This window comes from Pelobates fuscus, chromosome 9 (assembly GCF_036172605.1).
Source record: "Pelobates fuscus isolate aPelFus1 chromosome 9, aPelFus1.pri, whole genome shotgun sequence".
NCBI classification, from domain to species: domain Eukaryota; kingdom Metazoa; phylum Chordata; class Amphibia; order Anura; family Pelobatidae; genus Pelobates; species Pelobates fuscus.
In genome coordinates this window covers 101,547,212-101,574,487 of record NC_086325.1, presented here as the reverse complement: position 1 = coordinate 101,574,487, position 27,276 = coordinate 101,547,212, and the positions used below count along the sequence as shown (strand labels likewise).

Here is a 27,276-nt window from a genome sequence, read left to right as displayed (position 1 = left end):
CAGCCCGAGTCCCAGCCCGAGTCCCAGCCCGGCTCCCAGCCCGGCTCCCAGCCCGGCTCCCAGCCCGGCTCCCAGCCCGGCTCCCAGCCCGGCTCCCAGCAGCTGCGGCGCCCTGACAGCCCTAATAACGTGTAACCACTCCCACAGAGCCCGGGCCGAGCCACAGTCAGCGGGACACAGAGACACCGGAAGTAGCGCGCGGAACGTAATATGGACGGACCGGAAGTAGTTTAGGGAAGGCACGATTTTTCCAGCCTGTCCCGTTTGGTTGTGTGTTACAATGGCGGGCCTCGGAGTGCGGGACCCTGCGGTGGACAGATCGCTGCGCTCGGTGTTCGGTGGGTGTTTGATGGGTAGATTGGAGGATAGCAGGCAGTCCGGGCTGTTTACACAATAAATATCACCAATCACAGGGGATTATTCGGGCATTATTCGGGGTCTGTGCTGTGCCCAGTGGGCAGTGTAGCGTCTGGGTACAGTCTGATGCAGGAGTAGCCAACATTCTGCACTCCAGTAATTTTGGACTACATCTCCCTTGGTGCTTTGCAGCATTATGGCTGTAAGGGCATTATGGGAGATGTAGTCCACAACATCTGGAGTGCCAAAGGTTGCCCACCCCTTTTGAAGGATAGATGCATTTTGAGTCAATTCTATTCTGAGTTTATGTTAACTTGGAATGTTTCCCGTTTTAAATATATGTGATGTCTTTTTCACTCTTGTGTCTGCAGTGGGCAACATACCATATGAGGCCACAGAGGAACAACTAAAGGATATTTTCTCAGAAGTGGGACCCGTGGTCAGTTTTAGGTAAGAACCTTATTCACCTTATAACAGTTAAATGGACTGTTATAATAATGTCATCTAAATAATAAAGTTATGGTGCCAGGAGGCCCCTGGGTACACGTTTACCTAAAGGAATTAAACTATGAACCACTTCCCCACCCCCAAGCTGTTGTTTGGGTGCCACACATATACATAAAGTACCAGCAAAATGCCATGATCTATTTGACTGCAGTAGGGCTAACAAGAAAAAAAAATGCTCTGTTCTGTGCCCAGTTCTTTATGCGATAAATTCAGACATTGGTGTATAACCCGGTATGTAATAATTATCATAAAGATTCCTTTTTATCCTATAAAGTTTGGGTAGATCAATAAGACCAGAAAGTGTGCAGCACATTTGTCAGGGAACAAAACCTATTTCACAGTACTATATATTATGTAAAAATAACGCTTTTATTTTCATGCCGTAAAAGTGTCCCTGCATTCACTCCACAATAATGACACTAGCAAATTTAGACTGTCTGTGTCTGCAGTGAGCGTAGTAGCAGTATTTAGATTTCAGCTTGAATGTCTCGCTTTGGACATAAAACCCATTGCACATAAAGCACAAGTTGGCATGCAGTTGAATCATGTATATCTTTTGTTAGGCTGGTGTATGACAGAGAAACTGGGAAACCCAAAGGTTATGGCTTCTGTGAATATCAGGACCAGGAGACTGCTCTTAGTGCCATGCGCAATCTGAATGGCCGGGAATTTAGTGGAAGAGCTCTACGTGTGGACAATGCTGCCAGTGAGAAAAACAAAGAAGAACTCAAAAGTAAGTAAAGTATCTGACTTTTAGTCAGTTCTATCACAATTTCACATTGCAGTTAAATTGGTGTCTTGAAGTTGTCTTTTCAGAATCGTGCTATACTTCCCTCTAGCCCACAACTCCTCCTCCCCCTGCACTGTAAGGGTTAAAAAAAAATTACTGTACTTACCCAATTCCAGCACCGATTTCCCTCGGATTTGAGTCAGCGCTCTGCCTCCTTTGATGTCACTCTGATGCAGTTTTAACCCTGCAATATAATTATTGCCGTTTCTCAGGAAACGGCAATAATTAACACTGCAGAGTTAAGTGGACAGGGTCACTGCCTCCAGGCCACTTCAATGAGCTGTAGTGGTCTGTGTGTCTATAGTGTCCCTTTAGTTTCAATTCATCCTTCCATTATTCAGAGAGAGAGTACTATTGAATTAGGTTGTGACACAAGACATACTTTAAAACTATCAAAAGCTGGGGGCGGAGCTTGACTGCTAAAGCATTTGGTCACATGATCCTGGTGCTCCCGCAACTACCAGCTAAAATCGGGCTATTTTGCCATCCCAACTGCACTCATAGTACTTTGGGGGACCCCTCTCTGTACCCAAAACATCATGGGACGCAAAACTAAACAGCCAAGACCGGACAAGCCCAGCACAGGGCTAATGATCGGAGATCTGTGGCGGCAAACACATGGTGCAGCTGGGCCCAAGATGGCCAATCTCTCCAGAGGCTGCGCCAACTTTTCAGATGATCTATTGCTTGGGGCCACAGAGGAGAACCTACCTGCACCCGTGAAAGCCCAGCGGAGGGTCCAGACAAATCTCCAGTGACAAAGTCGGTTCTCCACGAGATGCTGGCTGAACTCCAGAGAAATATCTCGACTGACATAGCGACAATCTGCAGGGACTTGCAGAGCCTTACAGGCCACCTCGGGATACTTGAAGGCACTTCAGCTGAGAGTGCTCAGCATATAGTGTCGCTTTCTTCAATGCCAAAATCAAGCATGAACGTCGGTCTGTTGCCCAGGAGGATACCCGGTGCCTGAACAATCTAAAGGTGCAGGGGATATCGGAGGACGTCCCAGAGGCTGATCTGCCACGGTTTGTGAGACACTTACTGGGGCCTTACTACAACCTCGACAGACCAAAGCAGTGATAATAGAAGGGCAACTTCCTATGCACATACCCCTCAAAGCTCTGAGCACAGTACCAAGGGACTTGGTGGTCCGCTTCAGAAATGGGTCCGACAAAACAGCAGTCCTAACCGCCCTGAAAGGGAACTCGCCTTACTACTTTGAGAATATGCCTCTCACCTTTTTATGCTGACCTCTCTTGGGGCACGTAGCTTGGCGAAGCTCTCTGACCATTCACCGCACTCCTGCAGCAGATAAATATTCGTTATCAATGGTGGCTCTCCCTCTCACTCATTGTCTTTCAAGGGGACCCTCCGCATTCTGTACACGGCTTCCAGGAGGCTAACAAGCTGTTGCAAACTCTGGGACTAACAATAAGTCCAGAATGTGGACTTATTCTGGACTTATTGTTATTTCACATGCTGATAAAGAGGAATTATTTGAATGTTTAGCAGCTGATAAATGAATAAATCTGATACTGTTTTAAATATTACTTTATAATAAGCGCTGGTTCCATTATAACTTAAACTCTGGGACTGCCTCCAGATGCACTCACACAGAATAGACAGGCTGATGCCCTCGCCCTTGTGACCCTGCATGGATCTCGTCTTTTGTCCCACAACCGCATACCCCTGATCAGTACACAGCAGTCACCACTTGAACCCCAGCTGGGGATCAAGAGCAGTTTGTTACTGGGGATTCCCTGAACACCAGTATATTATAACTTCTTGAGTTCTCATTACTTTTATGTTCTACCATACCCTCATTGTTGACAATATGTTTAAATTCCTAATTCAACATATTCGTACACCGATAAATCTTATATCCCCTGCCTCCAGTTCTTTCACATATAGTCACACGTAGAACCACAAGTTAGGCAATTGAGGCCAAATTTCTACTTACACGTCTAGTTAATCTGAGGCACTCTATCACAGCGGTTGAGTTTCTGAAATCATATACATAATCCCTAACTCATTGCTTAGTAAGAAGGAAGGCCCCAATGCATATCCGACATAACTTGAGCTTTAATACAATATATCCGTAGCCTCTAATTTAGGGTAGACCTGTCCAGCTGTGATGTTGCCTCAATAAAATAAAGATTGACAAAAAAAAGTATACAATGTTTACCCATTCTATTGCATTGTAGGTCTTGGAACTGGCGCACCCGTTATAGAGTCCCCTTATGGTGATCCGGTGTCTCCAGAGGATGCTCCTGAATCTATCAGCAGAGCTGTAGCCAGTCTACCTCCAGAACAGATGTTTGAACTTATGAAACAGATGAAGGTGAGTTGTAGCAATCCCACTATTTTGACAATCTTTCTAGTTTTTTTGTTTGGTTTAAGGCACATATGTTAGAGCCATCTGTTTATACCAGTTCCGTGTTTTAAGAGGATTCTGATCGTCTTTTGTTTTACTTACCCGTTGTACAGCACTGCAGAATGTGTTAATTCCTTTAAACCAAATTTTTTTCCCTCCATGTATCTGAATTCTTGTTTGTGCTTTTTTTTTTTTTTTAGTCTTAATTTTCTTCTTGTAACAACATTGTATTTTTTTTGCATACCTAGCTTTGTGTACAGAACAGTCCGCAGGAGGCTCGTAATATGTTATTGCAGAATCCACAGTTGGCCTATGCCCTGCTCCAAGCTCAAGTCGTCATGAGGATTGTGGATCCTGAAATTGCTGTGGTAAGGAATTATATTTTTCAACAAGTTTAGCTTGGAGTTGTCTGGTTATTTCAAGAGTGAGTGTCACACATCCCATTCATTTTAACCCCTTAAGGACACATGACATGTGTGACATGTCATGATTCCCTTTTATTCCAGAAGTTTGGTCCTTAAGGGGTTAAAATGTTAATTTGTACCACCTAATCCAGTCATGACATTTTGCATTTTATTTTTTTGAAAATAAAAAGTATCTTGGATACACCGTGGAAACTATATTAAGTAAACAATTAGCCCTTGTGTGTTGGAGGGAGAGCTGGTATTACTGGTGATGTTCAATGGAATCAGTTCTTAGTAAAGATTTATATTGTGCTCCTATTGGAATAGAAAGAGATTCTATCCTATGTTTGTTTGCTCTTTCTTGTTTGGATTGAAGTGATGCTGGGTGATATAACCATTTTATCCTTTAATTTGTGCCAGATATAGGGAAATCCCCTTTAAATAAACAAACTAGATGCAGAAAAATCACAACTTTTTTCCAGGACGTCTTTTTCTTTCTATATTAGTTAAAGGGACACTGTAGGCACTAGAACAATTGTGCCTGCTGTCCATTTACACTGCCTTTCCAATCACTGTAATTAAGGATGAACGGAAATGAAAATTCTGTGCCGAAACCGAAAATTCAGGATGCCCCTGGCCGAAAATGACTTTTTTTTTTTTTTTTTTTTTTTTCTTTTCACAAATGATTTTAAAATGTTTTTTTAATATTAGACTTTTTATTGAATCTAATATGAAAAACTACAAGCCAATAAAATAAAACACAAAACAGAACCCTTCAGGGATTTGTTTCATTCCAATAATTTAATACAATTCCTTATTATCCTGATACAACATAATCATGATTACAAAGAAGAGGACTGTCATTCAGACAGCTGATCAGGTAAATGCAAATCACTTGCTCTGACAGACTGAGTGGAAGCAGGGTCACTCCTGCAGCTTAACTGCTTAATGTCAAAGACAGAAATCATAAACTTAGCACAAATGGGGCTGAGTACAGAGATTGGGACATGATCATATAAACAAAAGCTCATGGCAAATCCAAACATTTTGGGACTGGACTAAACAGCTGGACTTTTTGCTTTGATTAAAGTAGTCAGTAACTGGTGCTCAAACAGGTGCAGCTTCTTATACAAACTGACGGGCAGCAACTGACCGTGTTGCCTTGTGGAATGTATAGTCAAGTCATAGAATGAAGAGTGCAGCATATGAATTCGTCATACTCCAGGGCATCACTTTTCATTGTAAGTAGAACAGCAGCAGCCTCAATACCTCACCCAGAATTTGTTCTAGAGAATACACATTTAGCAACCCCATCTTTTCTATGTAAAAAGATAAATACTTATTTTTTCAGGTGGATTTCTGTGAGTAAGGTATGATTTTGCAGGGGCATAGGACTAAACTAAAGGTGGGCACAGAATAAGACCAACCTTACTGGCCTCAGACTGGAGATGCCCACAAGGTCTCAGTGTCTCCTCAGTCTGTCTCTATCCTGAAATCCCCGGTGATGCAAATGACCCATTTACAAGATTCACTCTTATTACATACTCAGCTCAGCCAATAGGAGTTCAATGTAAGCTGAGTTGCTGATATGGCTGTTTCCTACAGCCAGTTTCTCAGAAATGCAGTTTTCAACTGCGAGATTGTATGGGCAGCATCTTTGCCCTGAAATCACTTCATTAAAGTGACGTTATGGTGATGCATAGCCTGTCCCTTTAAACTTTAAAATCTGCTTCTGTTAAAGCGGCACTGTCATGCCGAATTCCGTTTTTTTTTTTTAACCCCCCTCCCGCCTCAACTACATCCAATCGACCCCCTAGTCATCCCCAAATGCCCCTATGCCCCCCACATTACCTATTTTTTATTCTTTATCTTCTGCCCCGATCTATATTCAGGGCGCCGCCATCTTTGTGTGGGTAGGTGAAGTCCCTGTGGGACACGTCATCTACCCACACTACACAGACTGTGAGATTCCCGCACATGCCCAGTGAAACATCTGGACATGCGAACGGGAATTTCACCTATTCATTCATTCATCAGACAGACGAATGAATGAATAGAAAAAATCAGACAAACAAACTAACACTGTGAATCAGTGTTCGTTTGTTTGTTCGGTTTATTACAAGGAGGGAGCTACCGGCGTGCAGCTCCCTCCTTGCATTATGTAAAGACAGAAGCGGCAGGGAGCAGTGCTCCCCACCACTTCATTAGCCCCCCAGGTCCTCCCCTCACTCTATGGGGGTCAATATGACCCCCATAATAGCATAAGGGAGATTCAAATCTCCCCAATGCCCCTACTCGCTATACCGCGAGTAGGGGCATGTCCACTAAACAGTGAGCAGCCTGTGGCTGCTCACTGTAAAAAAAAAAAAGGGTAATAAGGGGGGGACGGGGGACCTACTGTCCTCCCCCGCCGGCCCCCACCCCTGGACGGCGGGTGGGGGCCATAATAGTAATAAGGGGGGGGGGGGACCTACTGTCCTCCACCCCCCGGCCCCCACCCCTGGGCGGCGGGTGGGGGCCATAATAGTAATAGGGGGGGGGGGAAACTACTGTCCTCCCCCCCCAGGCCCCCACCCCTGGGCGGCGGGTGGGGGCCATAATAGTAGTGGGGGGGGGGGACCTACTGTCCTCCCCCGCCGGCCCCCACCCCTGGACGGCGGGTGGGGGCCATAATAGTAATAAGGGGGGGGGGACGGACACCTACTGTCCTCCACCCCCCGGCCCCCACCCCTGGGCGGCGGGTGGGGGCCATAATAGTAATAAGGGGGGGGGACGGGACCTACTGTCCTCCCCACCCCCGGCCCCCACCCCTGGGCGGCGGGTGGGGGCCATAACAGTAACAAGGGGGGGGGACCTACTGTCCTCCCCCCCGGCCCCCACCCCTGGGCGGCGGGTGGGGGCCATAACAGTAACAAGGGGGGGGGACCTACTGTCCTCCCCCCCCGGCCCCCACCCCTGGCCGGCGGGTGGGGGCCATAATAGTAATAAGGGGGGGGATCTACTGTCCTCCCCCCCCCCCGGCCCCCACCCCTGGGCGGCGGGTGGGGGCCATAACGATAATGGGGGGGGACCTACTGTCCTCCCCCCGCCCCCACCCCTGGGCGGCGGGTGGGGGCACTAAGTAAATTCCCCCCCCCCCCCATCAAGGTGACTAGGGGTGCCCAAGCCCCTAGTCACCCACCCCCCACCCAAATAAAAAATGCCCCTACCTACCCCCCTCACCCTAAAAAATAGTGAGGGGGGAATAAAATTGCTAACCTGTAAAGTAAAATTAAACTTACCATTCGACGTCTTCTTTTTTCTAAAATCTTCATTTTTCAGCCCCAAAAAAGGCCAAATAAAAAACCATCATAGCCGTCGAACTAAAAATAAAATAAAAAAACCAGACGAAAAAGAAAAAACCCGAGCGCACAAAAAAATAATCCATCTTCACCCATGGAGGGCTCCGCGCAGACTGAGCTCCGCAGGGCGGGGCAAGGCTTATAAAGCCTTGCCCCGCCCTGCAATTAGCCTAAGAACACTCTGATTGGTGGGTTTAAGCCAATCAGAGTGCTCTTTGTCATTTTACAAGCGTGGGAAAGTTCCAAAGAATTTTCCCACGCTTGTAAAATGACACAGAGCACTGTGATTGGATGGCTTGAAATCCATCCAATCACAGTGCTCTGTGTCATTTTACAAGCGTGGGAAAATTCTTTGGAACTTTCCCATGCTTGTAAAATGACACAGAGCACTGTGATTGGATGGATTTCAAGCCATCCAATCACAGTGCTCTGTGTCATTTTACAAGCGTGGGAAAATTCTTTGGAACTTTCCCACGCTTGTAAAATGACACAGAGCACTGTGATTGGATGGATTTCAAGCCATCCAATCACAGTGCTCTGTGTCATTTTACAAGCGTGGGAAAGTTCTTACTTTCCCACGCTTGTAAAATGACACAGAGCACTGTGATTGGATGGATTTCAAGCCATCCAATCACAGTGCTCTGTGTCATTTTACAAGCGTGGGAAAGTTCTTTGGAATTTTCCCACGCTTGTAAAATGACACAGAGCACTGTGATTGGATGGATTTCAAGCCATCCAATCACAGTGCTCTGTGTCATTTTACAAGCGTGGGAAAATTCCAAAGAACTTTCCCACGCTTGTAAAATGACACAGAGCACTGTGATTGGATGGATTTCAAGCCATCCAATCACAGTGCTCTGTGTCATTTTACAAGCGTGGGAAAATTCCAAAGAACTTTCCCACGCTTGTAAAATGACACAGAGCACTGTGATTGGATGGATTTGAAGCCATCCAATCACAGTGCTCTGTGTCATTTTACAAGCGTGGGAAAATTCCAAAGAACTTTCCCACGCTTGTAAAATGACAAAGAGCACTCTGATTGGCTTAAACCCACCAATCAGAGTGTTCTTAGGCTAATTGCAGGGCGGGGCAAGGCTTTATAAGCCTTGCCCCGCCCTGCGGAGCTCAGTCTGCGTGGAGCCCTCCATGGGTGAAGATGGATTATTTTTTTGTGCGCTCGGGTTTTTTCTTTTTCGTCGGGTTTTTTTTTTTTGCGCTCGGGTTTTTTATTTTATTTTTAGTTCGACGGCTATGATGGTTTTTTATTTGGCCTTTTTTGGGGCTGAAAAATGAAGATTTTAGAAAAAAGAAGACGTCGAATGGTAAGTTTAATTTTACTTTACAGGTTAGCAATTTTATTCCCCCCTCACTATTTTTTAGGGTGAGGGGGGTAGGTAGGGGCATTTTTTATTTGGGTGGGGGGTGGGTGACTAGGGGCTTGGGCACCCCTAGTCACCTTGATGGGGGGGGGGGGGGATTTACTTAGTGCCCCCACCCGCCGCCCAGGGGTGGGGGCCGGGGGGGGGGCAGTAGGCCCCCCCCCTTATTACTATGATGGCCCCCACCCGACAGTAGGTCCCCCCCCCCCCTTTATTAACATTATGGCCCCCACCCGCCGCCCAGGGGTGGGGGCCGGGGGGGAGGACAGTAGGTGTCCCCCCCTCATTATCTTTATGGCCCCCACCCACCGCTCAGGGGTGGGGGCCGGGGGGGGGGGGACAATAGGTCTCCCTCCCTTATTTTACTTAACGGCCCCCACCCGTCATTTAGGGGTGGGGGGCAATATTTTTTATTTTTTTTTCTACAGTGAGCAGCCACAGGCTGCTCACTGCTTACTAGACATGCCCCTACTCGCGGTATAGCGAGTAGGGGCATATTATTTACTAATACTAAGTAATCTTTACTTAGTATTAGTACATTTGGCTTCAAGACCAATTCAGGTCTTTCAGCCTTTTAGTAGATAGCTCCCTGATACTGTGGGAATTAGGGAGTTATCTACTAAGCGGCTGCAAGATGCAGCCACAGCAATTAATAGGATCGGAGTTTCATTCATTTGAATGAAATTCCGATCCGAACAAAGTACCGAATTGCATCCTAACACCAATGGAGAAACTCTTCTCATTCTGTTAGGATGCAATTCGGCAGTTTTGCCGGCGTTCTGTCTAAGTGACAGGACGTTCGGCAGTACTGACAGGAAGCATTGTGGGAACTGGGAGGAAAGCTAGGGATCATGGGAAAATTGCTCTGACCAGCGGAAATGAAGCACACTTTGCTCCTCCGCTGGTCAGAGCTGGTCAAGCGGAGGAATCCTCCATAAGACAGAGTCCCTACTTTGTCTTATGATTTTAAAGAAAACTAAAGAAGAATGGAAGAAATGAATAACAGATCCCGAGAGAGGGGGAGAAGAGGAAGAGATTGAGGAAAGGTAAGTTCGGCATGACAGTGCCGCTTTAAAAACAGACTGTTATGCATGATTAGTTATTTACTCTTATTTTCTGCAACACTCTACATAGCTCAAGATGGCTGGGTTTTAGCCATCTGCCTAAATATCACGAACAAAGAGCTATTTTACAATATTAACTTTAGCTGGACAAATATAGATATAGTGGTTCAACACAGTGTAAAAAAACTAAACGGTGTCACTCTACCAATGCTTTCCCTTCCTCACAGACACAGTGTCAGGTTTGCTGCAGAGGGGCAGTGATGTGAGCCTAGTGTGAGGTTTCTTGCAACCAGTTACAGCCACTGATCCCCCTGTCCCCCATACACTGCACACATACCTTGGCAGCCATGAAACTCACACACACTTCCCATAGAACGTTGCCCTGGAACGTCACAGCGCTGTGTTCGGATCAGGCGCACGCAGGCTTTTGATTGGCTGCCACAAGGCTGGCCTGTCACGTTACCGCCACGTCTTTCTGCCCTGTAGAGGAGACGGTAGAAGGCTGCTCTCCGCTGGAGGTAAGACCTGGGCTGCACTCGGCCATGCTACAAGAAGTAACCGTCTGGAGGGGAGCGCAGTGTGCTTCCCTCCTGACGGTCAGCCTGACATTGTGCCGGCCCTGGAAGGGGGGGGGGGGGGGTAATATTCGGCAGATTTGATAAATTTTCGGCCGAAATTTTGCTTTATCCCTAACTTTTTAATACTAAACTAGTGTCCCTGGTTAACCACAGCCCAGCCCCTACCAGAGGTATGGCTAAGACAGAGATTACACACTTCCTCCTAGCTTTATACCAGCAGTTGGCACTGAGATTGACTAAATGTGGTCAGCTGACACTCTCAGTCAAAGCATTGCTTTATTGTTTTCCCAATAAATAAGCCTTGGCTACAGACATTTCATAAAACATATATAACTGAATAAGCATTTCCAAGTTAAAGGGGTATTCTAAACAACGTAGCTACTGTATTGAACTGTTTGTTTGTTGCCTAGAATCCTTGGCTATAGCCCCCTTTTTTAATCATCAGAGTGCAGTATTTTCTGGTCACTTGCATCTGACAATTATTTTGATGTAATGTATTTCTACATTGTATATGGATCAGTGGTGATTACCAACCCTTTTACACGTTTAATCAATTAAACAAAGATATATATATATATATCTATCAATATATATATAATGTGAACATGGAATATAACTGTAGGTTGAGCTCTGAACATTCATTACTTTGCTTTTTGTTCTTAGAAAATTTTACACCGACCGACCATTGTCCCTTCTCTGATGCCCGGTGGCCAGCAGCCAGTTCAAGGTCCTAATGTGCCCCTGAACCAGCAGAATCCTCCTGGGGGCCAGATGCAGCCTGTGGTAAGACATTCACTCTGGAATATTCATTCAAATTTTTATTTTTAAAATTGCAATATTATAACTACAGTTTTTATAGTTATTTTTGCTTTCATGTCTTATTAGGGTTCGATTCATGTAAATGGAGCACCACCAATGATGCAGAATCTCCCAATGCAGGGCGGTGTTCCTGCACCCATGGTGAACCCTGGGCAAGGGCCTGTACTACAAGGAGGTAAGTGAATTACAGCATTGTTTATTATAATAGGGTGAAGATAATCCTTTTGGCAAAATGCAGGTGGCCATATCTCGTTCATCCATCTCAAGTGGTCCAATAATTCTGAAGTTTGGTGCTTAACTATTTTACATTTTGTTACATTTTTAGGGATTTCTATGTACTATGGTATTGCATAGTACCATTTTTTATTTTACTTGGTTTAACCACTGCGAACATATGTGTTATGGTACACAAAAATTTGTTATACAGATGTTAACAGAAACCTCAGTATCTCCGCTCAGCGGATGGTCCTATCTCACTGGGCCAAAAGCTGATCTCTAGAGCACATTTTTACTTGTACATGAATAGATATTTTGTACAGCTCTGTTCAGCTCCCTTGTCTAAATTTACCGATATTGCTGAAAACTCAGAATATCGGCCAATAATATCCACTCGATCGATCCCTAGGAAGGGGTGTGTGTGTACTGTTTTTTGGACATTATAATGATTTAGAGATGTTGACATGTTCAAGAGGGTATGTTATTCTATTTTAATGATATGGCAAGCATATAGTTTAATCTTATAAACTATAAATTATTGTAATGGATTTTATGTCTATATTTATATTTTTATATAATAAATATCTAAAAAAGACAAAACTTTATTGCTTCCAAGACAATCCTTATTTTATATTGTATTCTCAATTATTTATATATTTTAAATAGAGGATCTCTTACTGACTATAAAAAATTATGGCTAAGATATCTGTATGGCTAGTCCTGCTTAGTTCTATGCTTTAAGATGTTATAGTGGTGATAAGGGAACCAGCTGCAGTTACAGCATATATTTAGCTCCAATACCGAATCAGTCACTTGCCCACATATCCTCGAACAGCCTTGGTCTGCATAGGTTATTATAATATATCTATAGGCCTTATGCATTTTTCTTTAAATCACTGTTTGTGGCAACCTTGTAGTTCAGGCAAAAAAAAAGCAAAGCTACAAAAAATACTTGGAATACATGGCTGTAGCAAGATGCTGTAAATATTTGATATGTGTTGACTTGATATGTTTTTTGTGATTTCTATTCCCCAAAAATATTGACCAACTTATACAGTTACTACAAAGATCCATTCTAGATCAATAGATTTGTGCCATTTTAGGCCAAATTCTCTTTCTACCATCTGTATGTTTAAGTCGAGATTTGGCAGGCTAGGTGATTGTAAACAATCTTAAATTATTTAGTTTTCGATCTTACAGCCATGTTTTCTGGCCTACTTCAACTCAGTATGAAGACAAAAAGGGAACTGGGTGCACATCCGGAACATGCATTTTGCAGTAATGGTGCTGTCATACATAATACAGATTAAGGACCAGCGCACACCTATAAATACAGTTTAAATTTCATAAGACTACTTAAAATCACACATCTCAGCAAACATCAAAGCACTATCACTTTGTCTAGTTTTGACACTGCATTTTTTTGAATTGTGCTTTTATCACATTTATTTTGCATTGTGTGTGTATATATATATATATATATATATGTATATATATATATATATTGACAATGCTCTTACAACAGATTATTAAAATGCACTTTAGCTTATTTAGCACAATTTAATTTATCTGCCACATTTGAATTGGTATAGAACCCACCAATATTGGGCTGCTGTGAAGTAGAGGTGGGCTTAACACAATATGGCCATATGGTGGAACTGACTCCCCATATTTGTTTACTGAGGTAGATTTTAAGTAGCCTTTTAAAATTTAAACTGTATTTTTATGTGTGCACTGTTCCTTAATCTGTATTATGAGTAATCCAGCGAAGTGAGCTGGTAATGGAATCCCTAAGCGGCCTATGTCACAGTTTTGCCCAAAGAAGGCAAAGACCCCGAGGCATGTTACAGTTACACACCTAAGTTGCTTTGTTCCTAGTAGAGAGATCAAGGACAATACGACTCATCATTTTAATATCATGCACCTAACCCGAGAGTCGGGTCGTCCACAGGTTCTACTCTCTACAAACACGGAGAAGACATTTGATAGGGTTGACTGGATGCTTTTGCATTTAACTCTGCAAAATTGGCCCTAGAGAGAACCGCTGCAAATGGGTACAGTCTAAATTTGACACTGAAGGCAAAGGTAAGAATTAATGGGGGTCTTTAAGACCCTGCCAAAATCTCCAATAGTGCCCGTCAGGGATGCCGTCTCTCACCTGCTGTTTGTACTCACTCTAGAACCCCTTTTAAATTTGTGGGAATAGGGACATCTGGGGGTTCAGACATACTGAAGTTGAATATAAAATAGCTGCATATCCTGATGACTTACTCTTCTATATATAACAACCATACCGAATATCTTAAAGGAGTTTAGCATTTATGGTGAACTAAGCAATTTCAAACTTGATATAGATATCTGGGGCACTAAACCTCTGTACCTATACAGGCTTAATTTTCTCTTAATGTTAACCAGATTCGAGGAGGAGATGAAGGCCTTGTCAATCCCACATTTCATATGGTTTAAATAAACTCTATCAAGATAAATTTGTTACCCAGAATACTCCATCTATTCCAGACCATTTCAATATCCATAACCCAGGCATTCTTCTCATTCCTCAAATCTGATGTGTGGAAGGGGAGGAGACCAAGGTTCATCGTACCAGCGTCCTAACATCATCCCAATAATATTAGCAGGCTGCTCACCTCTCCCTTATTGTGATGTGGCGTCATATCAAAACTTAGCATATCTTGCCGACACTGGAGCCATAGGTAGCGGGAGACTGATCTCTGCAACTGTTTGGTTAGCAGATGGAAAGGCCACTATAAAATCCTGCTAGCAGCATAATTTTTGTCTACCACTCTCATCCAATTTCGGATCCATTGCATATGGATAAAAGAGCTTTTAAATCTTGTGGAAAGACCCGGATATATACAATCCATTCAGATGGTAATCTGTAACCCCTGCCTGAGCCAACTTAAGAGACCGTACATACCTCTGGAGATCTACAGACAAAATCAGCTTAAATATATTTATGCAACGGACAGCTTTGTATAGGCCACTACTTCTGTTTTAAGAAGTCTGCTATTATGCTCAAACACTATATCGCAGCAATTCTTCCCTGTATCAAATGGTCCTAGCTGGAAACCAATACATTCCTCCTTTTTGGATCAGGAGTGGATGAAGATGCTGATACTTACACATCACAATTCTCAATGCTTGAAGTATCAAGAAATTGATACAGTCACCAGATGGCAACTGCTCCACTTACAGTGTGGTGGGCCTGGAGTGCAGAGAAAGGTAGTTTATACTTACCTAAACCTGTGCCTCATGGCCACTGCCATTTCTTTCTGCAAGGTATTCTTCAACTCCAGGGGCTATATCTGTCAAAGGCCATTGTCCGTTCTGCATACACTGATGAATATGGAGAATCCAGCAAGACTACTGGATCATCCATAGCTTTTTTTTTTTTTTTCCCCACTTAGCTGTCTCTAGTGGCAGCCTGTATGAGATTTTCAATGCTGAACCTGTGGCACATTGTGTGCAGTGTTGCAGTTCACTAATGTGTAAAGTCTAAAACTGGCAGGTTTCTTAATTGAACCTGGAACTTCATATAAATCTGCTTAACCTATGTTGCCATACGCCAATAAATATATAAATATATACACTGTGGAAAACAAATTAACAGTAAACTTTGGCAATGGTTGGTGATAAAATTGCCGTACGAAAAGTGCAATGCCCATCGCCGAATAGTGTCTAGTTTTAATTTTCTGTGGAGATTTGAGTCCTTGAGCACCTCTAACCCTTGTACGAAAATATTGAAATAGCAATGCACCTTGTGTTTTGTGACCTGTAGTTACACCAAAAAAAAAAACCTTGGACGTTAATGTTTGTAAGTAGTTGTAATTGTATAGAAATTATCACTGTGAGAATGAATTTTTTTTTCTCTCTTCTCCTTTTTATGCTTTATTCGTACTAAATGAGGAAATCTGACTGCAGAATTCAGTTTTTTATTGCTTACGTGAAGCAATGGAGCAAAAATGCTTGAATCTCACATGCGCGGCAGGGATATATCTTAAAAGAAGTGCATCGTAACCATAACAAACGCAAGAAACACGTGTTTTACTTTTATGTCCAGCTGACCGTCCAGTTTCATTCATTTTGGGATGTAATCGTCTGTTACAGTAATTCTTCAAGTGTTAATTCAGAGAGCTTTTACTTACCATGCAAAAAAATGGCTACTATTTTAACATTTGCTCCAGACTAAGTATCGTGACACTTATCAGTGAGGCTTGTAAGAATGTTGCTTTTATACAGGTTAAACTGAACTACAGAAGATGTGGAGCAGGTCGTATTGCTCTTCAGCTCGTTTAGAGTAGAACTAACGATACCGGTACATACTGTAATGATTGCTTTCCTTTTTTTTTTTTTCTTTAACTTTTTTAAGTTAAGTGTAACTTTTTAAAATCTCATAAAATGAGTACTGTGAAACTTGTTTTAACGTTTATGAGGTTATAAATGTGTGGTTTGCTGCTGAATTAATCCTTCATTCACATTTTTTCTTTTCATGCTGCCTATTCAAGGGAGTCTACAACACTCTCCTGTGCCCCCTCCAGTGCCTGCTCCTATAGAGAGAGTACCAGGTACCCCCCAATGCATGGAGATTTCACACTTTGAAGGCCCATGTCATGTGTATACAAATATATGCAATGTGTGTATGCATGAAGATCACTATACTATGGAAATGTTATAGTGCTTAACATGGGGCCTTTTTTATCAAGGTCTAATGTAGTCTATTTCCATATCTGATGTTTTTATTACTAGAGTCTTCCATCTTGGTTTGTATATATCAAACCGGGTAAATATTAAAGGGAGACTCTAAACACCACAATGCACTACATATCATATGGTGCAAGGTGTCTGGCTTAGTTCCCTCTTACCCTCATCTTTTCCATTGGATAGTTCATATTAACAGAGTAAGACTGGACAATAGCCACATAAGAGTTGTCTTAATTTAATGCATTAATTAGTGTCTTAAGAATTCCATATATAAATACAATCTTTTTGTATTTTATTAGATTGGTCCCATCTAATATTTCACACCTTAAATAAAGTGACCTTTAAATACCACGTGATATGAACAGCAATTTGTACTCCATGAATGTGGACGAATATCTGGTGTGCCCTTGAGTATCATAAACACTACAGCTTGTTGGTATGGTTTTGGTGCAGAGTCTTTAGACCAAATCTCCCTTTTTAGTGTCAAACAGATTTCAAATGATTTTACAAAAACTAGGACTCTAGGAATACACTTCTGCACTAGCCGTCAATCTTCTGATGGCAATTTTAGACTCTGAGCACAGGGGTTTCAGTGAAAGTAGTGGCTATGGTACTTGGTGTCCCTTAAAGGAACTCTATAGTCACCTAAATTACTTTAGCTAAATAAAGCAGTTTTAGTGTATAGATCATTCCCCTGCAATTTCACTGCTCAATTCACTGTCATTTAGGAGTTAAATCACTTTGTTTCTGTTTATGCAGCCCTAGCCACACCTCCCCTGGCTATGATTGACAGAGCCTGCATGAAAAAAACAAAAACTGGTTTCACTTTCAAACGATGTAATTTACCTTAAATAATCGTATCTCAATCTCTAAATTGAACTTTAATCACATACAGGAGGCTCTTGCAGGGTCTAGCAAGCTATTAACATAGCAGGGCATAAGAAAATCTTAATTAAACAGAACTTGCGATAAAGAAAGCCTAAATAGGGCTCTCTTTACAGGAAGTGTTTATGGAAGGCTGTGCAAGTCACATGCAGGGAGGTGTGACTAGGGTTCATAAACAAATGGATTTAACTCCTAAATGGCAGAGGATTGAGCAGTGAGGCTGCAGGGGCATGTTCTATACACCAAAACTGCTTCATTAAGCTAAAGTTGTTCAGTTGACTATAGTGTCCCTTTAAGTCAAATTTCTGGTTGGCCTGGGCACATCGGATACTTAGAACCTATGTTTTCCATAATTTTCAAAATACTTATGGGCTGATTCATCATTACTGAATATGTAGTGTCCATACATCTGTGGTGCCAGGGTTTACATTGTTTTGCAAGCAACATGGAAAATGCAAAGTGAGAGTTACATGATCAAATGGTGCAAGCAATGTATAAACCGAACGCCATGAGTTCCATGAACTATTCCTTGTTCAAATACTTGCAGTAGTCAGAAATACCATAGATGGATTAAAATTTACAAATGGCCCACTATGTAATGTTATTGGGTTACCATTGGTAGAACAAGAACATCCTATGCATCAGGCAACAACCAATTGACCACGATTTTCTGGCATTTCTCTACCCTCTCCAGTAAAGACCCCCATTGTTATTGGGAAGGGTCTAAGATGTTTTGTTAACTTTACTTTACCTGTTTTTTTATCTTAGATTGGTAAATCAATTTTACAGTTTATGGCATTTTAACCGGGTCTCTGACAAAAAAATATTACAAGCCAACTAAGAATCTATTACGTAAATCCGTAGACACAATCTGCTGTGTATTTCTGTAATATTAGCTCACTATGACAACAATAAAATGTGAACCCGGTTATTACTTGTCTATAATTATATTGGCTTGTGTCCAGTTAACATGCATAATTCATGGAAAGTTTGCAAAATATAAAGACTTGGTGCCATTCACTGCTGGATTCTGCAGCAAACCCTAGCCATGCCATCATTTTGAATGTCCCATGATGCTCTGCTCACCTATCTACCTATTCATCAGTAAATGTGAATGGGACTGCTACTAAAGCTGATGAGCGCTCTAAAGGAGCCCCTAAACGACATGTGAAGCTATAAAGCATGGTTAATACTATACTCATGTGATATAACAGAATGCGAGAGTGGGCTTATAGCAAATAACACAAACTGGGGGCTTGCTTGCACCATACTCTATAATTGTCTGTGGAGCTTGGAGTATCTTTAAAATATCTTTTACTTGGGTAATCAAAAAAATGCACAGCTGCCACCATTTAAAATGGAGTATTTTTTCATCGTAAATCTTCGTGTTCACTCTAAGCTTTTGCTTTCATGTTCTACACATGATTGCACCACTTGCTTTATATCATAAAGTGGCTATTCACCGCTTTAAAAGGGTAGCATCAAACAATAACTGAGGATTTTTTGTACAGGAGAGGATTGTCGTTTTCTAGTATTAGACCCTGTAGTCAATCCACATTATTTTATTTAAACATTTTGACTACTGTTTGCTCTAGTATGTGGCAGGTCATTGCATTTCTGCCCAGCCGTTTTCTGATTCCCCTGATGAGGTACCACTCTTTATTTACTCTTTAGGATTACAGGAGTTGGTCCCTAAGCAGTGATCCCTGTATAGACATGTGAAGCTTATTTTAAACTATAAAAGCAAAACAAAAAATAGCATTTTTCTATCTGAAATCCAAACGAGTTTGAAATGCTAACATATTTATAAGAATGCACAGTATTTAAGGTTTTATTTGTATTTGTTCTGCAAACTGGCATCTCCCAGGACACATTTTTTCTAAGACGTGTACATTTAGATTTTGAAGAAATCTTCATCCAAATCTTACTAATTCCTCATCCATTTCAGTTCCGATTCCTGATCCAAGAGCACCAGTGCAGCGTGGGCCCCCAGCACCTAACATTCCACCCAGAGGGCTTCTGGGAGATGGCCCCAATGACCCACGTGGGGGGACCTTACTCACAGTGACCAGTGATGAGCAGCCACCTGGGTAAGAGTAACCTTCTATTGGACTGAAGTTATCTGCCCATTCATTGCTAAGTTAATGTAATGATTCCTTAACAAAGTCCTGTTTGGGATATTTCCTCTTACCATCACCTCCATAAATTGGATCTTTTACTGAGGTTAAGGTTGCGGTAGAGAAAAGTATAAAGCAATACATGGTATCACCATCAATTTAATGAACACTAAACTTAGTGGCGGAGACCATGCGACCACAATAGAATAGATAAAAGCAGACACGAACACTAGCGTATGTGGGTTAGGGGGAGTGGTGACCCCCAGGCAGTAAACAAAAGTTCACTAAGCAGTCACGAAAATCGACGCACCACTGAGACAGTAGCCCAGATCCGAGAATACCACCTTTCTAGCTTGACGAGGTTCCCTGTGCTAGCTTGTAATACACACACTTGGCATTAAAGATACGCACTAAGACATACCTGGTAACCCGGGTCTCCAGACGACGAAACAAGACAAATTACACAGACAGACTTAGAACATCAACCCATCTCGACCCAGGAGGAACTTATAGAACAGGGAATATCACTACCCAAGGTCTAGAACATTATTAAAACGGATTGTGATAGGTGGGAGACACAACCTAGGCAACATATGCTTTCACAATGACTCCCTGAGGTTCGCGGGATTCACGAGACTAACCAGAACTAGAGCCTACATCCTACTAAGCTTGCATACATTTTGAAACATTCCCAATGTAGAAACTGTATAAGTTTGTTTATTGAATTCATTATGGTTAAAGAAACTTGCGAGACTTATTGTTCAGTTTTTAAATATAAAGTAAACGTAAAAATCACACTCAGAAAAAGGCGATACCACAAGGGACCTGTATGTCCGTTAAAATGGTGGGCCTGCGAGCCCAGATAACTGTATTTGTCACCTGATACCAGTTCTCGGATACACCACACAATTGTTTGTGAACTTCCTATTTCTTCAGAGATCTGCGAATCTCGGGGTTGTGTATAAATAAGCATGAAAAAAAAAAAAATCAGATTTACAAGAAAAGTATAAAGCAGAAAAAAAAATTTAAACCCTTCGGTTTAGCATATGGGAATAATATAGCACAACTGATGGCTATATAGTTCTTAGTTTTTATTCATTTATATTTATTTTTTAATTTATTTAATTTCTTTTTGGGTGGGGGATGAAAATCAACTTGGATGATCCACAGGGTAAGAATTTTTTTCAATAGTGTTGTTTCTCCGTATTTATTTGAATCCTATTTTATACATTAAAGATCTTAAAATATCTTGCCTGAATGAGATTGACACACAGTGTTCGGTTATGAGTAATGCCTGACCAAATGTTTTCATATTCTGTAATTAACTCTTTCAGCCGTGGATACTTGGCACCTCCTATGCAGGCTGGACCACCTCTCCACCATGAACGTGGACAAGCTCCCCTTGACATTAGAGGGCCAATGGGTGAACCCTCACGTATCATTCTAGGAGATAACAGAGGTGGACCTATAATAGACCCAAGAGGACCTCCACTGGATTCAAGAGGTTAGAAATCCTTAATTGAATGCTTGATGTGCAAAATTGTGAGAAGGTGAGGCTTGTATGGTACAGAGTACAACTGAATCCGTCTAATGCTGACACACTGTCTGTGATTCTTCAGTTTATGTGTGTGTCCATTATACAATGGAAATGTTGATATTTAGGTCTTAAAACATTGTATCTCTTGAAATGAAAAAAAAATAACAGATGGATTTCTTTTTCACTTTCTTTATGGAATCAAAATGGCACCCCAGCTAATAGATTTGAAGATTGTCAAGTGCAAAATGTTTGTTTTCACTCTCTCTTAATGTACCTATTCCATCTCTCACTCTTTTTGTACCTGTTCCCTTTTAGGTGCTAGAGATCCCAGAGCAATGGAACCCCGACCCATGGAAACTAGAGTACCTGTGCCTGGTCCAGCTTCCCGACCTCAGATGCCTGTAATGCAAGGACCTGGGCCTGTAGGACCACAACCACCCAGACAGGTTTGTATTTGTCATTTGATGTAGAGAAAGTTAACGTGGATCTGTAATTTCTCAGGCTTTCAAGATATAATCTTTATTATCTTTTACTGATTAAAACTGCATTGGAATTTCACTGAAAGCTCACTTTTTTCTAAACATGTCATTTCTGTTCTAATCAAGGCTGGAACTGGACAAGGGGGATTTAGTCCTGGACAGAACCAGGTAACACCCCAGGACCATGAGAAGGTAAGTTTGTGTGTGATTGTCAGGTGGTTCTTTATTGGAACAATGTGATGTAGTCGAAGATTTACATTGCACTTGTGCAACTGACCTTTTCACTCATTCTAAATATCAACATAATTACAAATATGCAAATATGTTACCCCTCAATATAATCAGAATCTTGGCGTGTAATGTGTACATGGAAACGCGGAATTCTCAGAATAGAATAGCTACTTGGGTGTCTGAATCTGATAGATCAAGCAAGATACCACCCATCTTGCAGAATTATCTGCAGCATGGATATATCTAGGGCGCTGGAAATGTAAGTAACTTTTGTTTCTTGGGTATTGGGTATTCACGAATCACGTGGTAGGATGATTATGATGAGCTGCTAAGTTTTTGCATAAATGTAGTTCTGTTAAAATTTAAACTGTATGAAAATACCAGTAGCACAAGCGAACCAATAACTTAACAGCAGTACTTTGCTTCTCTTTTTCCCAGGCTGCCCTCATAATGCAAGTGTTGCAGTTAACGCCAGATCAGATCGCCATGCTACCACCAGAACAAAGACAGAGCATCCTTATTTTAAAAGAACAGATTCAGAAATCTACTGGGCCTCCTTAGTGGTGAGTGAGAGGATTTTGGAAGTGTTTTGGGGCATTGGAATCTGCTAGTGAAAATATACACCATCTTCACCCATAACTTCTTGTTCAAAAATAATGTGTGAATGTATATATAATCTTGTTAATTAATGTCACAAATTGTATGGGGTTTTTAATGATCCTCTGTCCAGGACATAGCTTATAGACTGATCATTGGGTAATTGCTATGGACTGCTCCAGGAACCTCTTTTCTCTGACTGCCTCTGCCGTTCTTACTAGTTGTTCAGTCTGATAGCAAGATCTACATTTCATTTGTTTGTATTAGTTTTCCTTTGCATTCATGTGTTTTTTGTTTTTTTATAGCCAGTCTACATGGAGTCTATCTGGTTTAATAACTTTTTATGTGAGCCACTTTAGACACTGCTGTTTCTAAGACATTTGATTATATTGTTGAAATATTGCTTATATGATCTATAAAGCTGCTATTTTGGGGTCAAGAAGGAATTTTTTCCTAGTTTGTGGCAAAATTGGAAGCGCTTCAGACTAGTTTTTTTGCCTTCTTTTGGATCAACAACATATGTAAGGAAGGCTGAACTTGATGGACGCAAGTCTCTTTTCAGCTATGTAACTATGTAGTATAATTGTCTCTGTCAAGCAAGGAATGTATATTTGGCGTATTATGCTTTTTCTTTTTGCATACTATTGTGCATACTGTATTTTCTGCAGTTTCACCAATGAAACAATGATTGAAATGAATACAGGTCACAAATGTATTTACATGGAATACTTTTACAGTGCGTTTTCAGTTCTTGGCAAGTGGGGCCTTGGAAAAAGTGGAGACATATGAATTTATCATGTGCTTTGATAGCAGAGACATTATGTCATAGAAAACAAAGACAATTCTAAATTTCTTTGGAATACTAAGCCACAAGACATGCATCAACTAATTTAAAAAAAAGAAAGGAAAGAAAAACTGTCTAAAACACATAAAGAACTTGCAGGTTCTCCACCGACGCATTATAAGATGTCTATTTCCCCATAGCTGTCTCAGGCTCCAGGTTTAATCCATCGTACGTATCCCAGTGTATATATAGCGCGACTACTCTATCAATTGATTGATTTTGTAAAGCCATGAGTTTTTTTCATTTTATTTTCATTCGTAATTACGTTGGCCAACTTTGTGTAGTGACGTTTTAACCCTGCAATGTAAATCATTGCCATTCTGCAGAAACACCAATGTTAACATTGCAGGGCGAAAGTGCAACTACTGGCTGTAATACTGGAAGGCGCTTCTTCCAAAATAGACTCCTAGAGACCATCTGATTTGCAAAGCGAGGCCTTTTGCCATGCATGCTCACTAGCTTCCTATGGGAAAGCATTGGATTGGTTGAGATCAATAATCTTATCCTCGGAGGCAGGACAGCAGCATGAAGACTAGCGCCGCGAGGTAAGTAAAATAGCATTTTCATGGTGAACGGAGTGTTCTACAGGCCACTATAGCGTTAGGAATACACATTTGTATTCCTAACATAGTGTTCATTTAGTGCTCAAGATCACTGAAAGTTCCACTGTTCAAGTCACTATATATTGTGAAGGCTTGAGTCTCGGTTCTAACTTCTTTTTTTTTTCTTTCTTTTTTTTCTTTCTTTTTTTGGGGGAGGAGGTTATGGGACTGAGAGGGTTGTTTTTGTTTTTTTTAACTTTTCCACTCACTTTTGGGTTAAATATCACTGCTGGAGGAACAGATGGGAACCTACAATTTTTACAGATAGAAGTGCTCTAAAATGTTGAGACTCTACTGGTAACAGAGGTAGGGCTAGTAGAAATCTGGGGAAAGCGTACTTCATTCATGTGTTTTGAGAAATTAACATTTTAAAAATATGCATAACAAATCATAAAAACAGTATCTTACATTAATTATATTATGAAATTGTATTCTTTTCCAGTGCTCCAAACATTTGAAACTTAGGGAATAAGTCAAAAATTTGATACCTGGCCCTGTAGTTATTAATTTCCTTCCATACTATATCACAACCAATTAAAATTAAGAATGAAAAGGGTCTACTGCTGGTCTATTACATCCAGTGTGGTATGAAACATTTTTAGCACACTCCACGCTATGGTAAAAATAACACACATGGGGGAAACAGATTTTACCTTCTGTGCTATGTTTGCTGTAAACTAAGTGTCTGCATTGACATCTACAGAAATCAGTATTGTCCCATCATCACATGTCCCCCTACTCCTACCGGAAGCTCACAGCAGAGCTCCTTGCCGGTGCTTAGAACAGCAGGGGAGGTGACACGGGACCCCCAATGAGACCCACATGGTTTTACTGCTTACTCTGGGGTAACACCAGGACTATGTTTATGGTGCATGGAGCGCTCTTTTAAATAATATTACATCTATTTGTACTTATGTATGTTCTCCCTTCCCCTCCCAACTGCTTTCTAATAGTGGAATCAGGTACAGCAGATATATAGATGGAATAGTGTCACAGATTTTTTTTTTTTGGTAATCTAATTTCATTTTGCCTTATGTCGCTCATTTTCAATATTGGCAGCTGGTTTTTTTCCCTCTTCTGTAAGATGTATCCTATTTATTCATGTAATTATATATATATTTTTTTCTTTCTTTCTGTTTTTACTATAGGTTTGTGCCCGACAGGAGCGGGGTATTTCTGCACTGCAAGTCAAGCCACCATCTTATGTTGTCTACACCTTACAAAATGCTTGCTGTGCCAAATAACCAAGCTTCACTTACGTGTTATGTGTGTCATTTGGCTGTAGTTTAAAAACAAAAATAAAAAAAATAAAAAATTAAACATTCTCATTGTCCTATTGTCAATTTATATTTGATTGTCTCTTTTACTGCCACATGTTCCCCATGTAAAATGATGACTAGTCTTCTTCTCAACGGTGTAATGTAATAATATATATAATTGTATATCCTATAAATGAAACCAATGCATGTTCAGGTGAGTGCAGCCCTCTTGGTTTCATTTATAGATTTGGGAGTCTAGGCCAACTCTTTGGTTTTGCACCCCTTGCTGTCACAAGTGCCTCATTCCAAGACCCTATTTAGCCTTGACTTGCAGAGAGTCATAGTAAGGAAGTATTTCCCAAGTAAGTGGATTAATCTCATAAGAGCAAGCATAGGCTGCTAGAGTAGGACATGCCAAGAATGGGGTACATTGACGTTGTGACAGGCTTATTTTTTTGCCTAGGTTTTTTTGCCTAGGTGAGGTGTTTTTAAATAAAGCTATTACAATCTATAAGATTTAAAAATTGCTGTTTAGTGAATAAGTGAGTGCCCTGGATGGTGTATTTTGTATGTTTTTTATTTATATATATATATATATATATATATATATATATATCTCATACAAAATCCAGCACAATCGTCATTCACTAAACAGGGATTTCAAGTCTCACAGATTGTAATAGTTTTATTTAAAAGCACCTCACCTATCCAAAAATATAATAGGGGTTTAGTTACATTATATGATCATACATTGCATAAGCCTGCCACAAAAGGAATCTGTATATATTTATATATGTATTCTTGTTTTTTTTTTATTTTTATATATATAATATAATATATATATATACACACACACAGTATAAGCAGAGTTTTTCATTACTTTTTTTTTGTGCTGAAAACCCCCCACTCGACTTATACTCGAGTCAAAGTCTGTATTATGGCAACTTACATTGCCATAATACAGACCAGGACCGCCGGGCTCATTGCAAGCCTTTGTAGCAGCTCCGGTCAGCTCCCTTCACCTCCGTGCAGCTCCCCTGTCAGCATGCCACCTAGTTTTTACATGAAATCAGAGTATAAAGATAATTTTTGGGGGGTTATGTGTTGTAGATGTGTAGGTTTCTGATTCAGATTATGTTGGGGTTGCATTTTCATAAAGTAGCAGCAAGACATATTACAAATTATTGCATATTCAATCTCTCCATCTATATTTAGATTTATTTATTTATTTTTTGATTGGTGAAAAGATTGGCTAGCACAATGTAGGCTTTCAATATTATGTCATGTACTGTAATCCAAATGTTTGGGTATCATGCAAGGGTATGTTTTAATTTTTATTTTACATTCAACATTTTGAATTTATTCGAGTGCAACGTATTATGTTAAATTCTCACTTTGTTTTTTTTTTTTCACTTTCAGACTTTTTAATAATAAACATTATAAGCACGCATTGCTTTACAGTAGAGTGTCCGTGAAAAACAAAACAAAAAAAACAGATCCCCTCTAAACGTTAAAAATACTACCTTAAGGAAATCAAATAATCCTCCCGCCCCTCTCTAGTGATTGGGGGAGATTTATCAAAGTGTCTGTGTAGTAATAAAAGTGGGGAGATCACCATGGAATTGAGTGGAACCATCATGTGCCTTGCATTGGTAAATCCTCTCCCTTTTAGAACAGAGCACTTTGATAAATCTCCCCTTTGGTTGGTTTTTTTGTTGTTGTTTTTTTCAAAATACATAAGTTGCTAACAAATTTTTTGCAGAGTTGCCCTGAGACACCTAAGAAATGCTTTCATGGAGTTCTCTTGACAACCACAAAACCTTTAATACAATAATACAAGTTTCAGCATTTGACTGTTTTATATGGCACGATTTGTTAAGGATAGGGTTCCTCTACTATTAGTGTTGCGGCATCACATGCATGTCTCAGTCCACCTGCGTTTATTGTGAATACACTCCTACGTACCTGTTGCCGCTATTAAATTAGACGAGCCGGGGATCAGAATTATTTTGTTCTGTCTCACAAGTATCTCTTATGCAATATCATTATCGGGAGACTACTGAATTAACTAACAGTTGTGCCACCAATGTTTATAAATTGTGATAATCCTGGCATACTGGGATAATTGCATTACATATATATTTTAAGCATAAGGCAAGTAAATATCTTATTAG

At 40.9% G+C, this 27,276-nt stretch overlaps 1 protein-coding gene across 2 annotated transcripts; it reads left to right on the top strand.

Moving 5' to 3' along the window:
• The first annotated feature begins 188 nt into the window (after positions 1 to 188).
• On the top strand, positions 189 to 25,140 carry CSTF2 (cleavage stimulation factor subunit 2). 2 transcript variants are annotated; one of them, XM_063432226.1, is made up of 14 exons: positions 189 to 338; positions 729 to 807; positions 1,428 to 1,597; positions 3,862 to 3,998; positions 4,280 to 4,399; positions 11,461 to 11,580; positions 11,683 to 11,791; positions 16,356 to 16,415; positions 19,385 to 19,526; positions 20,888 to 21,057; positions 21,406 to 21,536; positions 21,696 to 21,761; positions 22,239 to 22,363; positions 24,992 to 25,140. In XM_063432226.1, the coding sequence occupies exons 1-13, from the start codon at positions 281 to 283 to the stop codon at positions 22,359 to 22,361; spliced, it is 1,485 nt and encodes a 494-aa protein (XP_063288296.1). In that variant the 5' UTR covers positions 189 to 280; the 3' UTR covers positions 22,362 to 22,363; positions 24,992 to 25,140. The 2 variants fall into 2 exon arrangements, with proteins under 2 accessions (XP_063288296.1, XP_063288297.1); XM_063432227.1 differs by lacking the exon at positions 16,356 to 16,415 and having other exon boundaries at positions 190 to 338.
• Positions 25,141 to 27,276: the final 2,136 nt, after the last annotated feature.